The sequence below is a fragment of the Thamnophis sirtalis genome, unplaced genomic scaffold (genome assembly GCF_051295495.1).
Source record: "Thamnophis sirtalis isolate CommonGarterSnake01/CBP01778 unplaced genomic scaffold, rThaSir2_p1.2 scaffold_7, whole genome shotgun sequence".
Classification (NCBI taxonomy): domain Eukaryota; kingdom Metazoa; phylum Chordata; class Lepidosauria; order Squamata; family Natricidae; genus Thamnophis; species Thamnophis sirtalis.
In genome coordinates this window covers 48,899,637-48,915,605 of record NW_028261387.1, presented here as the reverse complement: position 1 = coordinate 48,915,605, position 15,969 = coordinate 48,899,637, and the positions used below count along the sequence as shown (strand labels likewise).

At 37.7% G+C, this 15,969-nt stretch overlaps 1 protein-coding gene across 4 annotated transcripts in view; it reads right to left on the bottom strand.

Annotated features, from left to right (window-relative positions):
* The window catches only part of SCUBE3 (signal peptide, CUB domain and EGF like domain containing 3), a 114,566-nt gene that overhangs the window by 77,462 nt on the left and 21,135 nt on the right, over positions 1–15,969 (bottom strand). For all 4 annotated transcript variants that reach the window (XM_014052583.2, XM_014052585.2, XM_014052584.2 and 1 more), the window contains exons 2-3: positions 11,709–11,831; positions 9,477–9,602 (exon numbers count right to left, since the gene is read on the bottom strand). In XM_014052583.2, coding sequence (XP_013908058.1) covers positions 9,477–9,602; positions 11,709–11,831 — 249 coding nt within the window. The remainder of the gene's footprint in view (positions 1–9,476; positions 9,603–11,708; positions 11,832–15,969) is intronic.

The window sequence follows — 15,969 nt, the reverse complement described above, 5'->3', positions numbered from 1 at the left end:
CTGTACATAAGTTCCAGACACATGAAACAGTGGTGCACATTGCTGTATTAGAGGGAAATAAATATATTACTCCTTTTCAAATTATACAATACAGGGAGTCCTCAATTTATAATCACAACTGGAACTGAATTTCTAGTTGTAAATTATTATAGTCATCTTCTCAAGGCACTCATTTGACTGCACTCAATTTAACAACATTTTGTGAAAGTTGTTAAGTGAATCCATGGTCGTTAAGCAAATTCCTTGATCGTGTGAATCCATTTTTCTGAATGGGCAAAAAATTGTGATCACATAACCCACAGAACACTGTAACTGATTGCAAAGATGAGCCAGCAGCCAAACACCTCAAACAATAAGGAGGAAATTGAATTAGTTCAAGAATTTATCTTCCTTTGATCCAAAATTGTTCTTGATGGCAGTTCTACTCCTGAAATAAAACACAGGATAACCTTAGACTGCACTGGAATGGTTAACAGAAATAAGATCTGGAAAAGCAGATATATTGATATAAACACAAAGAGCAAGATAGTTACAGCAATAGTCTTCCCTATAATGATGTATGGGTGTGAGAGTTGGACACTAAGAATGGCTGATTGAAGAAGAATTGATGCCTTTGAACTGTGGTGCTGGCGTAAATTATTGCCCATGGACAACCACTAACAGAAAAGTATTAAAACATATAAACCCAGACCCATCACTAGAAGCTAAACTCATAAGTCTATGTCTGATTTGATTTGTCCATGCTGTGCGTGCAAATTGGAGAAGGCAATGATGCTATGAATAGTTAGTGGAACAAGAAGAAAATGCAAGCAAAGAACATGCTACTAACACCAACTCTGATAAAAAGTTGAACATTTAACAGTTGAAAGAAACTGTGCTTGACAGGGTAGCATGGAGAGCACTTGCTATAATGTCTCCAAGAGCTAGGCATGATTAAATGTTTAAAACAAACCAACAAAAAAGGAAGAGATTCATAGAAGGACAATTAAGTTCAAACTCAGACATTACTTACATTCAATACTATCCACTCTAGAACCTCATTCACATTCAACTATTTCAGTGTTTGCAGCTTGTGCAGCCAATTGGGAATGTATATGTGCCAGCTTCATTATAATAATCCTTGATTTACAACAGTTCATTTAGTGACCGTTTGAAATGACACTGACACTGACTGTTTTTCACACGTATGACCATTGCAGCATCCCCATGGTCATGTGATCAAAATTCAGATGCTTGCAATTGCTTCGTGTTTATGATTGTTGCATTGTCCTGGGGTCATGTGATCACCTTTTTGCGACTTTCTGACAAGCAAAAACAACAAGGAAGCCAGATTCACTTAACCATGTTACAAACTTAACTGCAGTGATTCACTTAACCACCACGGCAAGAAAGGTTGTAAATTGGGGCAAAATTCACTCAACAACTGTCTCACTTAGGAACAGAAATGTTGGGCTCAACCGTGGTCGTACGCCGAGGACCACCTATAATGTGATGGTTTCATTGCTAATGTAAAGAATGGCATTCAGTCTATGGTGTCATGAATTTAATGTTGCTTGTTTATTGTTCTGGATATCTTTTCCCTGGAAAATATAATCCCTGTGAACATACGTAGTACATTTCTTCACTACTCACTCTCAAAGCCATGTAGCAGGATTAAACATGGGGAAAGAAAATGAATATGACAGAGGATTGATGATTTCCAAGCCTGTTCAAGAACTGACACCCTTGTTTTCATAAATTAATGACCAAAAGATGACTCACACCTATACTAATCAAGAAGGGACTAGCAGGCTTTCCAAAGAATGTTTAAAAGTTTACTTTGGCACGGAATTTATTTCCACACTTTGTCCCTCTACTATGATTCTTCTTTAATTTGCTGTTAACTCATATACATTAGTAGATGTGCTGCTCACCTCTGTATCAACAAAGTAGGAAGCTGGGGCTTCTCTACTAGGAGTGATACTTTCCTTTAAAAAAAGAAAAGAAAGAAAGATCAAAACAGAAAAAAGAGTCTGGATCTCATATCCAGAGAGCCAGTGTGGTAAGCAATTTAGGATAGAAATTTATGTTTAAAAATGTTAAATGATCCTTATTGGAAATTCATTTCAGTGCAGACTATAATTGTATCTTTAAAAGCCTGGTCATCTCCGTCCCCAAGTTTCTTATGGAGTTTTCCATTATAACCAACATAATAAATGTCACAAATGTATTACTCGTGTAAGGTATATATTCTATTCTAATCTTTGGTAAGAACAGTGATTCCTGGCCAGTTCTAATTATAGTTCATGGTTCTCCACTTCAAGGTCAGTAAGGAGAGATGAAAGATGATAAATATATAAGCTGAGACTTTTTAATCTGCATCTATCCTGATATTTTCTGCACTACTGGAAATGCTATTTATTCCCTTATCGCAAGATAAGGTATTCACACACTTATAAACCATAAAGAACTGGAAGCCTAGCTGAGAAGAAAGACAAAATAATATTTGAATCTCTGATACATAGACTGAATGACAATAAAAAGATAAAAGAAAAAGATGATTCAGCCTGGTTCAGTGGCACAGTGGTTAGAGTGCAGTACTGCAGGCTACTTCTGCTGATTGCCGGCTGCCTGCAATTTGGCAGTTCAAATCCCACCAGGCTCAAGGTTGACTCAGCTTTCCATCCTTCCGAGGTAGATAAAATGAGGAACCAAATTGTTGGGGACAATATGCTAACTCTGTAAAACCGCTTAGAGAAGGCTGTAAAACAATGTATAAGCCTAAGTGCTATTGCTATTAAATTGTGGGATAATGGTAAAAAGTTGACGGAGAGAAAATTTTCTGTACTCTTCTTCTTTCTGTCATTATCCTGCTAGCCTGTTTTCCTCTGAGCCAACCCAAACTGTCCAAAAGAAATCATGACCACGCAAAGAGATTTTTCAAAGAGGCACAGGTGTCTATGTGTGTGGGGAGAAAGAGAGAGAGATGAATCTGGGTGCTTGGCATGAATGTATGCTATTTTGGATAGGTCTGGTTTTCCACTAAAATTGCAATCATTTGCATGCTTATCTGTAAATAAGAGGTATACATGGAATAAATTGGATTTGCTTCAAGGAACTGAGTCATAAACAAGATGATAGTCAGCTGAATGCTTGCTTCCCAAATTCTTCCAAAGGATTAAGGGAATAATGAGTATCCAAGAAGAAGAAGAGTTTCCATAGCAAATCTCAAGAGAGTTAATTGTTCTTATGTGCTTTTGTAACAGAGGTTGATATCTAGTATCATTCATTATACCAATGATTAAAGGTCAATACAGTACAAAGAAAACAGTACTTATCCTAAGCCAGACAGATTTCAATGAATGATAAATAGAAAACAAAAAGAATTAATGTATGCTCAAGTAAAATGTTTAATTAAATAACAGCTGCCCCAATGACTCAATAAGTTAAATAATTTCTCCAGTAAAGTAGGAGGTCAACAATCAATGTAATCATTAAAAAGCATCCTTTAATACAATAGTTCAGAAATTGTATTAGAACAAAGGCAAAGCTCATCTATAGCATGTCGAGACCACACTGCAAAGAGGGCAAAAAAAGGTGGAAGTAAAAAAATAATTTAAATTAACGATATATTTTAACTTACATCCAAACTTAAGCAATCCACAATGCCTCATGTTGCAGTTTACTTTCAGGATTAAATAAGAAGCATATAAACAAACAAACCAAAAACTTTGAATGCCCTTTCAGAACCTCATTCACAGGAAACAGAAACGGATAATCTGATTCTCAATTTAAGAATTTAAAATTAGCCAGATTGAACATAAAGAAAACTTGAAACAGACAAGCTGAGTAAACATAGAGAAAGCAAAGGAGAGAAAGGCGGAAAAGGTGGACCTTGTTTCGATGAGAAAGAAGATAAAAAGATGTAACAGGACACCCTGGATATACTAGCAGTTGAGGCAGAGAGCACTCCTAGACAGATATGTCTATGTAATCAGTAAGAATCTACTCAATGGAGGTTTAACTGGACTTGTGTTGTACAGATCCCATTGACTGCACGTGATACCTTCAAAAATCTCTTTCCATTTTTTTCTCCATATCCTTCACTTCTTGACAGCTAGCTAGCTTCTTGTTAATCCCAAATTATAGAATAAACCACTAAATGCAGTCTTCCCAAAATGTGTCTCTCATATGGTTTCCTATCATGCAACAACCTTCAAGTTTGATGAAAACACATTTAATGGAATTTACTAAAATGCCTCCTTCAATAGGATTGCTCTACAATGCTGATCTGGCATTGCGAACAGACGGCTTTTTTAATGCATTTGGCTTCTTAAGAGTATTTATTATTATTATTATTTTTACAATCTTGGTCTACATCAGTGTAACAGCAGTAATGTTTTGCCACCCACTAGATAAATGGACAGAAATATACATGAACACATGGATGAACATTATGCATTATGGGGGGGGGAGTGGGATTAAATGCTAAAAAAATGCTTCTCTTTTGTGAAGAATGAAGAACAGGTTTTTATTTCACTGACCACTGGGGGATAAATGGGGTTAAGTGACTTGAACTTATTAGCTGCTTTCTTAACTCAGGTCCTGGTTAGCTAAACTGAAGAGTGATTTTATATATGTATCACAACATTCTAAATGCTGAAAACATTTAAGGTTGGCATATGAAACAGTGGTATGATTTTAAATAGAGGTAATCTTTAATTTACAATCATTAGTGACCATTTAGTGACCATTCAAAGTTACAATAGCATTGAAAAAAATTTGATTTGGAACCAGGTTTCACATTTACAACCATTGCAGCATCCTTGTGGCCACATCACCATAGGCACTTGGCAACTAACATGTATTTATGATGGTTGAACTGATCTGCAGTAATGTGATCACCATTCGTGACATTTCCAGCTGGCTTCTAACAAGCAAAGTCACTTGCGTAACGGCTGCATGATTCATTTAACAACTGCAGTGATTCACTTAACCACTGCTTTGCTTAGCAATGGAAATGTTGGGCTCAATTGTACTGGTAAGTCAAGGACTGCCTGTAGTATTATAAGTGACTGGTAAATGGAAACAAGGGGAGACAGACCTCAAAAGTAGTGAATCAGAATAAGCTCTCTGTAGAATAACTCAGTAGCAAATTTGAGCATATGTAAAGACTATACTACCTGGGCTACAGATGGATCCCTTAAGCTCTGTACCTATCTTTCAAGAGAAACCTGCAGTCTAACCAGGAGAGAAAATAGTCTTTGAGAAATTACACACTTTTTGTACTATGTTCTAGAAATGCAGGCATGTACAGAGTTCTCTTCTATATTGTCTAAACCTCTAAAATTGCTAGGATTTGGAAGATTTCCCAATTTTTCGCTGGTTGACCGTTTATGTCCTACTATCACCCTATCATGGTGCAATTACAGATCTTCTACATGAGAGCAAGATTCCAAAGGCAGCTGCTTCTCCTACCAGCGATTTTCCCTTAAAATGTGTTTGAAATATAGAACTTGGAAATCACAATCTTTCAACATGAGACCCTGGGGCAGTGGGAGTGGGAGGGGCAGCATTTCACTGGTGATATGTCAGTGTTTAAATAACTCTGAAGAATCCCAGCTGTTGCTCCTGTTTTTACTTACACTTATTTATCCAGACACAACAAAAGATAGTCCTGCAACAATATTTTCCTAATATGCAGTTGGACATGGGTGCTAAAGCATTAAAGTTTTTCAAAACAATTTTGACTTGAGCTGCAGAAAATGGAAGGATGTTGAGAGAACATATGTCAACATACTGTAGCTACAGAAAGCAGGCAGCTCCAGAATGGGGAGGGGGACATTGCTGAAGAATGGTTCTTGTCAGGAAGAAAGAAACAAAGTATTAGTAAAGAAAGTACTGCAGTAGCATTGGAGGCCAGCAATAAGCCGGACAGCAAAAGCAATTTATTATGACAGACATTCCAACAATGAGTTTCTTTAACTTTTACAGACAATACTCTCTCTAAAAAAATGAGAAACTTCTAGGACTCTTCAATAAAAGAATTTTCCCTTACAATTGTATTAATGAGATATATATGAGCCTACATATGACAGTATTTTTTATCAATGCCTAAAGTAAGATTTGGTGTTGTATTTAGCTTAGTCTTTATCTTTGTTGTTGCAAATGCTGAAAATCCACAGTGGCCATTCTGTTTTGAAGAGTAACAGAGTTGGAAGAAACCTTGGAGCTCTTCTAGTCCAACCCTCTGCTCAAGCAGGGAACCCGATACCATTTCAGATAAATGGTTGTCTAATCTCTTGTTAAAAACTTCCAATGTTGGAACACCCACAACTTCTGGTTGCAAGTTGTTCCACTGATTAATTGTTCCAACTGTCAGGAAATTTCTCCTTAGTTCTTGGTTGCTTCTCTCCTTGATTAGTTTCCATTCATTGCTGGTGCTTTGAAGAATAGCTTGACTCCCTCTTCTTTGTGGCAGCCTCTGAGATATTGGAACACTGCTATCATGGCACCCCTGGTACTTCTTTTCATTAAACTAGACATACCCAATTCCAGCAACCATTCTTTATATGTTTTAGTCTCCAGCCCCCTAATCATTTTTGTTACTGTTCTCTGTACTCTTTCTAGAGCAGCAGTTCTCAACCTTTCTAATGCCGTGACCCTTTAATACAGTTCCCCCTGTTGTGGTGACCCCCAACCAACACTCCGTCGTGTCAAAACCCCGCTCCTTGGCTCTGATTGGCTTGGAACCCAATAACTGGATCCCAATTTCTTCCCCCCCCCACACACACATATAGACTCCCCCTTTTTTTACGTTTGTGTTTTTCCTCCTACTTCCCTGCGTGTGGGCCTGTGTGTGTATTTGTGGGCATGTGCTTGCGCGCATGTGTGCGTGCAAGAGAGAGAGAGTGACACAGCACACTTTAAAGTCTAATGAGTTAAAGAGTTCCGATAGTCTTGGGCGACCTCTGTGAAAAGGTCATTCGACCCCCAAAGGGGTCATGACCCACAGGTTGAGAACCACTGTTCTAGAGTCTCAACATCTTTTTTTTTTACACTGTGGCAACCAAAACCAAATTATTTCATACTTGCATCACTGCGTATGATTACACTTTGTACCTGAGAATAATGTTACCTAAACCTTACTTTTTAGGTGCAAAAATGTAAAAAAAAAAAGTGGGTCCGGTAAAGTGATACCTCAACTTACCATTGCAATGAATAAAAATCATAATTCCAGGCTCAATTACATTTGTAAATTGAGGGCTACCTGTACTTCCTGCATTTGCTTTGCAATGAAGTTCTTGGTTCAACACAGGCTTCCCCAGAGATTGAATTCAGGTATAAAAAAAGTTATTAGTTTGATTACTAGAGATGAAGATGATAATAAATAAAAAAGCAAACCTATCATCTGACTCAATACGAGGGCAACCTCATATACACAACCCATACATTTCAAATTTCAGAAGAAAAATGTAAGCAATTCTTAATCCTGACAAGTTCAAAAATAAAAAAAGGGTGGTAGAAGAAAAGCATTCTTGATAGTCTATAATTAAGCTCTTCTCTTTTTTTGTGACTACATGTTCAGTGATTTTGTTTATCCTTAAGCAAACAGCTGACAGTAGCTTTGGCAGGCAAGCAAACACAGAGGCAGCCAATTCATTTGTTAGCTACCTGTATCCAAGACTTGCCAAGGCTTGCTCCTGACAAGCTGAGCTTCTAGGAATGTTGTCTCTGAACACATCCAGGAAAACCAGTAGCAACCTTGTACCGTTGTTTTGCTGGAACAAGAGCTGAAGATAAGGAATGTACCACTCAGGGACATAGTTGCTCCCATGATATGCTTCAAAAGGGTGAAAGCATGTAAATGTCCATATAAGTGAAATCTATGCAAAACATTCCTTTCTAATACTTCCAAATACTCAGGGGTGCTTACTAAGGACTTGCTTTGCTGTTCTAATGAGATAACTATTCTCCCATAATCCCCAGATGTAAATCAAAACAATTAATGCCACATTTCTAGAGAGCAAACCTCCCCAGAAGCTTTTGGTTGTATAATTGGGGGGGAAAAGTTAGGGCAGCTGGATACACATTCAGGCCAAGCTAAGTCTTACAATCAAGGCTGTGCTCATGATGCACTTTGAATGATCATGACTTCCTCTGTGTGAAAATCAGTTTTCCCAACTATATTACATAAAGTACCTTGACCTTTTAGGGGGGGAGGCATCCATTACTAGTTTTCCTTCCTCAACTTGCCACTCACCAAAATCTAGGATATTCTAAGCATTTTATTAATTCATTTCAAATATTTTCGCCTGCATTTCAATTTATAAAGATCTGAAATCATCTATATGCTATCTAGGAATAAAGAGGATTGTAGCAGACAATATTTCATATAAAAATTAATTCTGACTTGGAATAAAGCTGGTAAAGTTGACATAAAAATATAGATATACACTACAGTAATAATAAAGTATATATCTGAGCTCTATTTATCTAGTACTTATTCATTTTACATCCTTAAAAGGGAAGTATTTTACTAGTAAATTTTAAGAAGATGGGGTAGCAAGTTGATAACTGCTAGACATCAATATTTACCATCTTTTCTCAACATTTTATCTTGAGTTTCCCCCACTGGAACAATAATAAAAACTTACTTTTTTAAAATTACACCATTTAAAATTATATTTGCAAAATAAATCCAACTATCACAATCCTGAACTCTCAGAAATGGTGGAGATTACAATACAGATCTCTGACAATAACAGAGGAAACCATTTGAGAGCAATTTGCATTTCTCTGTAGGAAGTAGAATCAATAAACACTATAGTGGAACTACATAACTTGAGTATCTATTTAATGTCATATAATGTCATTCTATATGGCATAGAATCATTAGAATCAGAAAGGTATTCAAGCATTCAACCATATCAGTTACTCTACTTTTTATGTGCGAGATACACAAAACAATGTGAGTAGAACATAAAATGTGGGGCTCTGAGGAATTACACTTTTAGTAGATATTTTCCCCATATAAGAGGCCACTGCTATTGTCTACTTTAAGCAACACTGACTACATAAGGATGTACTTTTATTTTACCCAATTCACTAAATGAGAAACAATAGCTTCAACAATTAATTGGAAGAATTTTGTATTAGGATTTAATATGCAGCTTTTAGCATAAAAGAGCCAAGGTGGCGCAGTGGTTAAATGCAGCACTGCAGGCTACTGCTAGATCAGCAGGTCAGCGGTTCAAATCTCACCGGCTCAGGGTTGACTCAGCCTTCCATCCTTCCGAGGTGGGTAAAATGAGGACCCAGATTGTTGGGGGCAATATGCTGACTCTCTGTAAACCGCTTAGAGAGGCCTGAAAGGCCTATGAAGCGGTATATAAGTCCACTGCTATTGCTATTGCTATAAACAGGATTTGGGAGGGGGAGCTTAACAGTTATAACATTTGAAAGTAAGCATTTTAAGCAATGTGTAAATTTCTTACCGAGACAGTTATGACCATCATGTGCAAGATGAAAGCCATCATAGCAGGTACATCGATAATTCCCTGGGATATTGACACATTCATGAACACAGCCAGCATTGTCATCGCGTTCACATTCATCAACATCTGAATAAAGAAAAGAGAATATATGTGATGTGAAAGAACTTCAGAACTAACTAAAAATTCACAAAGCTCTTATCAAGTGTTTATAAAATGACTAAACTGAGAACAACAGGGATGCACCCTTTTACCTCACACTGACGGAGAAAACCTGTAATGAGAGAATAACAGACTTCAGCCAAACACAATTTCAACCTTCCACGCAGTAGTGAAGCATGTGAAACCTTAACCCTCCTAGTCTCATCTAGGATTATAGCTGTCCTTGCTTCTAAGTGGGAATATGGGGGAAGCCACAACAAGTGTTCTCTTTACCTTTCATCCAAAGTGGCTTTCATTCAACTTTCATTCAAATCTATTCTAAAATTAGAAAATCTTAAGTAGATCCTCTGGGTAATTGTTGCAGTGATATTTCTTATCTAAACAGAGAAACAGAATGACCAAGGGCAACACACACCCCCAAAAGAAAACAAGTGGGATGGGAGCAACTTCCAATTTTCTGCCCCTTAAGTATAGCTGATTGCCCTCCAGCAACCAACAATAGGACCAGTCTACCTAGCCTGTAGAGGGCTAGTGTCCAGCATCTGAAGGGCAAGGCCAGTCAACCCAACCTTTGGAGGGTTAAGGCAGGACCACTTTACTGAACCTCTGGAGGATGGCATAGCAGCACCACCAGAGGAACCACAAACTTGCCAAACTTCAATCCCATGGGATTCATGGATCCTGGATTTGGGGTGCATTCTATACATTAGTCCTTTTGAGGTATTGGTACAAAAATTGTTGACCTATGATCTGCTGTTTTGTCCACTTAAATGTTACTCACTCAAGAGTTTTATTAGTATGTACTGTACTGTAGTATATTACACTGACAATACTTTAATTATTTATTTATTTAACAAATTATACCCCAGTTCAATAAAGGCAAACATTCTGTTCTTCATTCCCATTATTGCATGCTAAATTCTTACTTATACCCAGTGGTTGGAGCTAATTCTTACAAAGTCATTAAAATTATGCTTGTTACTGCTGCTTCAAATACAGATTGCCTAGTCACTACCATTGTCCAACAGAATTTCCAAAATAATAGGACTATATTTTTCTCTCTTTCACATTATGTAATGGTACATTGGAATGACTTTAGGAGATAATAGGAAGATCCATAGGCTAGACAATCATCATGCAAAAGGTATCTCAGTCCACAGAATCAGAGTGGATGTTTCAGAAGGGATTTTCCTTAGTTTTACAGAGAGTAAAAGGAAAGGAGAGGAATACTCTGAGTACTTGCAAGCTTCTTTAATTTAAGCTTACAATAAAAATAAAGCTAGTATTCATTTATCTGCATTTTTTTCTGGACTACCTTGATGCGCTAACACCTTTCCTGATTATAGATACAATACCATCACAATGTTCTGATTAAATGAGAAATCAACAGTAATTTCCAATTTTTACATCATTTAGAATCTGATCCTGACAGTTCACTTTCAAAATAAGATACAAGAATCGTTTAGAGGACATGAATCTTTAACATTAATTATAAAGTAGACAACTTGTTTACATCAAAATTATTAATGGAGTTACACAGATTAATTCCAGTAAATCCTTCTTCTTTCTCCCTCAATTGCATGAAGTATTTCAACCAACTGCTCTGGAGCACTGAGAGAAAATGATCTCAGGATACCTAGATAAAATTAAGCAAGATTCTACCTGACCTATGTTTGAATGAGGGCTGGATGAGTACTTCATCAAAGATGGATGGATTTTCCAAAGGAAAGAGAGAAAATAGGGAAATAATAAATTTACTTAGCTAAATAATTTTTAAATAACTTTTTTAAAAAAATCTAAAATAGCCCTTGTTTTTAATCACAATTGTCCCAACTATAGCAAATAAACACATTTGTAGAGACACCTACAGTACTACAGGCAACACCCAGCTAATAAAAATTCCTCAAAACCCAATGGGTGTTTCTTTTCCATTTGCAGCTTTAGTGGTATTTAATCCCAGGTCATTTTAAAATTCATTTAAAATCACATCCTGTTAATTTCTGGCTTGGGCAATTAAATATAGCTGAATTTCCCTCTCATCTTTTCTTTTTCTGTGCTATCTGCTCTGCCTACCTTTGCAGTGCTTCCCATCCCCGGTGTAACCAGATTTGCAGATGCATTTGTATGATTTGGGAGTGTTCTGGCAGATGGCATCAATATGGCAGTTGTCAGTTCCATCAACACATTCATCAATATCTGCAAAGGAAAGGGGAGAATGTGACATAATCAAAGCCTGCACTTTTTGAGTTTTACCCTGGCTATGTAATCATAGTGTTTTGGGGAAAGAATATTAAAGTATCAGAAAATCATACTCATTTTCAGAGCCCTTTGCCATTTCTCTCAAGAGTAGGAATCTTAAATTAGATCTAGTTGGAGGGTATGGTGGTCCTTTACAGTGTATGCTTGCTAAAGTTTACATTCAATATAAACCCACCATGTAATGTTTCCTCAGGCTTTCCCAGTCAAGTGCACCCCTATAATTCTTATTGTTTGTTTTTTAAATTTTATGGTCTTAGTATCAAGTGATAGGTTACAAGTTAGAAGAACTACTCTTTTTACATATGCTCTCCATGATCTAGACCCCCCCTTTGCATTACCCTGCGCATGAGCGCAAAACACACGCACACACCACACGTGCTGCATTTTGGGCCTAGCAGACCTCATTGAAGCCTCCGGAGACTGGAAACAGCCCGTTTTCCAACTTCCAGTAGGCCCGTTTTTTGTCCTCTACAGGCTCCAGAGACTTTCTAGAAGACTGGGGATTGGGGGGGGGGGATGGACCTACCAGAAGACAGGAAATGGGCCATTTCCAGCCTCCAGAGGGATGGGAGAGGCTTTTTTGTCCTCCCCAAGCTCCAAGAAAGCCTCTGGAGCATAAGGAGGGCAAAAAACGGGCCTACCAGGCCCACCAGAAGTCGGGAAATGGGCCATTTCTGGCCTCCAGAGTGCCTCTGGGGGGAGGAGGAGGCTGTTTTCACCCTCCCCAGGTGAAAGGCTCCAAGAAAGCCTCTGGAGTCTGGAGGGCAAAAAAACGGGTGCTGGGGCTTTGCGCGCGCATGCGCTGGGGGATGAGGCATAGGAGTATTGAATTATGGTCATGATAGAGTGCACACATATGCTTTTGGCACCCGAGGGAAAAAAGATTTGCCATCACTAGTCTAGATAATTTACAATTATATTATATCAACACATACCAAACAAACAAATACCCTCATACATCATCTAATCCCATAAATTACAATAAAATTTTACTGTAAGTTTCGAGATAGGTCAGGAAATGGACCCCACACATACAATGGACCCAGGAATGTAACTTTATTATTATTGTACCATATAATCATACAAGCCTGTCCAATTCTTTATTTGTCCCCTTTTATACTAACACAATCAAGGCACTGTCATTCTAAGTTGTTTTCTCATGCTTGCTTCTACAATTATGAAACTCTTTCTCCAAGTCCCTCCTTAGTGGTATTTAATGCAAAGGTCATCTCTAAATTTATTTATATGTACAAAATAGATCCTATTAAAATATCCAGCTTGTCTGCCATTAATCACCAAATATTCACTGAAAAATAATTGTCTTCATGAATTTCTGAAAGACTAACAGATTAGGGGACTCCACAAACTTCAAAATGCCACTCCAAAGTATGGAATCAGCCATCAAGACTTGATGTGGGGTGATGTCAGAGGCGGGCTGCTGCTGGTTCGGACCGGTTCGGGTGAACCAGTAGTTCCGGTGAGCAGTTGGCCCCGCCCACCCACCCCTTCCCTATCCTGTCCTAGATTTCTGTGTTTTTCAACTCAGCTGATTCACGCAGCACAGCAGATTGCCACACCTCAGCTGTTTTACTTACCAGCGCTGCAGTATAAGGTAAGTGTTAGAGCTTAAAATGGGCAGTGTTTAAATGCTACGCATGCATATGAACCTGTGTTAGGCACGGAAACGCATGAAGTGCAAGTGCGTGTACAAAGCGTATGATCACCAAATCTGTTGTTAAACCAGTTGCAGCCCACCCTTGGGCGATGTCTCAGCATCTTCTCCCAAGAAGAACAAAGGCAGTATCTAATTTAGACAATAGTATTGTAAGCACATTGAAGCTGAGCCATGTAGATCTTTATAGTTCAGCAGCAACTGTTTGAACTAGTTTCTAGTAATGAACAACAAAGATTTTGTTTCCTGAACACTTTTAGACGTATCTTATAGATTTTTGGTTGCTAATCATGAAAATAATTTAACCTATCACATATCTTTTTATAGAAGTTGTCTATTTTTACACAATGGCAATGTATACTTTTCAATACTTGTTGGCTATGCTACACTTATACTTGTATACTTATACAATTATTTAATACATATAAAACCTAAGCAATTCTAAGTGATTTCTTGCTTAGTAACTGTAATAATGCATTAATAATTATTATCATGTCTTTAGTCCAAATGTTCTAATTTACATGAAAGCTGGGACATGACCACTGAAGTAAAGACAAGGATAGAGAAAGCTCGAACAACATTCTTCAAAATAAAAAAGGTCTTCTGCTGTCACGATATAAGCCTAAGATTGAAAATCAGGCTTGTCAGATGTTACATCTTTTCTATCCTGCTCTACGGACTAGAGAGTTGGTCTCTGACAGAAAGCCACTTGAAGAGACTAGAAGCATTTGAAATGTGGATTTACAGGTGGCTATTACTTATACACTGGGGTTACAAAATCAAAAATGAGGAGATGATAAGCTGCCTGGGAAAGCCAAGGGAACTCATCAAAACAGTGTGATGCAACACCCAGAAAATACAGCATACTTCACTTAATCCTCCAGCAAAAGATTGAAGGCAAACAAGGTCCAGGCAGAAGAATAGCATCAAGGCATCAAAATCTAAGGGATTTGTTTGGACAAAATTCAGCAGCAATTTATCGTGAGGCTGTTGATAAAAATAGGATTGCCAACATGATCGCCAATGTCCGATGACAGATATGGCATAAGAAGAAGAAGTCCTCATGTACAGTATGATCAGATGGAACATTTCTGGTAGCTACAACTTTGAAACAAAGGGAAGATAGTATTTATTTCAAGGACTATTCTATGCTCACGCATCATAAAACATTTTAATAGAGACTGGCAAATCTAAATTGCTCAACACCAACTGCAAATAAATTCAGAAATGAAGTCCCAGAAATGAAATAATTGTAGGAGAAAAACAAAATAAACATCTCCTAGCACACTATATATTCTTCCCTGCTTGCCAAAGATTTCTAGCAGCTTTGAAATTCATAGTGAATCTTGCTGGACAATAATCTTACATAGTTTTAACGAACAGTTTGTACAATAATGCTTGCCTTCCTTATGCCATACTTAAAAAGGAATAGAAAAAACATACATGAATTACAAAATAATATTCAGCAACTGCCAAAATATCATATAACACCTCAATTTCTTGATATGGAACCCTAAGTTTGCATCTTTCTCTTTTCAATATCGAACTCATTGTCAATGCCAATCAATTAAACAACAGTGTGTAAAAATGTAACCCAATTTGTCTGGCTCTGTGCTGGTACTTATGACTGATATTTGGAATGAAGGAGAAGAGGGGAGACCAACAAAATTCATACGTCAGGTTTTTATCTGCTGCTGTGGCTCGGTTCTTATAAATTCACTTTCTGCAACTTGCAGTATGGGTTTAAGATCAAAGAGTCTTCCATTTGCTCCCAGCAGGTATTTGAATGCCTGGTCAAGCAAACAAAACAAAACCCAAGGTGAGTGGGGCAGGGCAGTGGTGGATTCCAGCTTCTTCTACTGCTGGTTCGCTCAGGGATGCCCTTCAAGTGGTGTGCTCTTGATGCACGCTATGCGTGCATGCACAGTAGGTAAAAAATGCATCTGTGCATACACAGAAGCAAAAAACAAGATGGGCGCCGCCAATAGAAATGGTTCGGGGGCATGGCCGGCTGAGTTACTACCTACTCGTCCAAACCGGTCCAAACCGGTAGAAACCCACCTCTGAAGTGGGGTCATGAGAATTAATAGAAAGGTCAGCTGCAGGTATATTATTAGACATTACTTGACACAAATGGCATCACCTAACTAACCTTGCCTGATTGTGTTAGCTGAGCAAGGATGTTGCATCAACTGAGAATTTTAAACAAACAAAAACTTCCAGAAAGCAGCAATGGCAAATCATTTCTATTGCATCGACAATGAAACAATATGGAGCCATCAGGAATTAAAACTTTTCATCCAATGCATGATATTATTCCAAATTCAAATACAATTGTCTTGGTTAATTAAACAAGATGATCTCAAATCTTGATTTTCTGGGAAGCAAAAAAACAAAATTAAG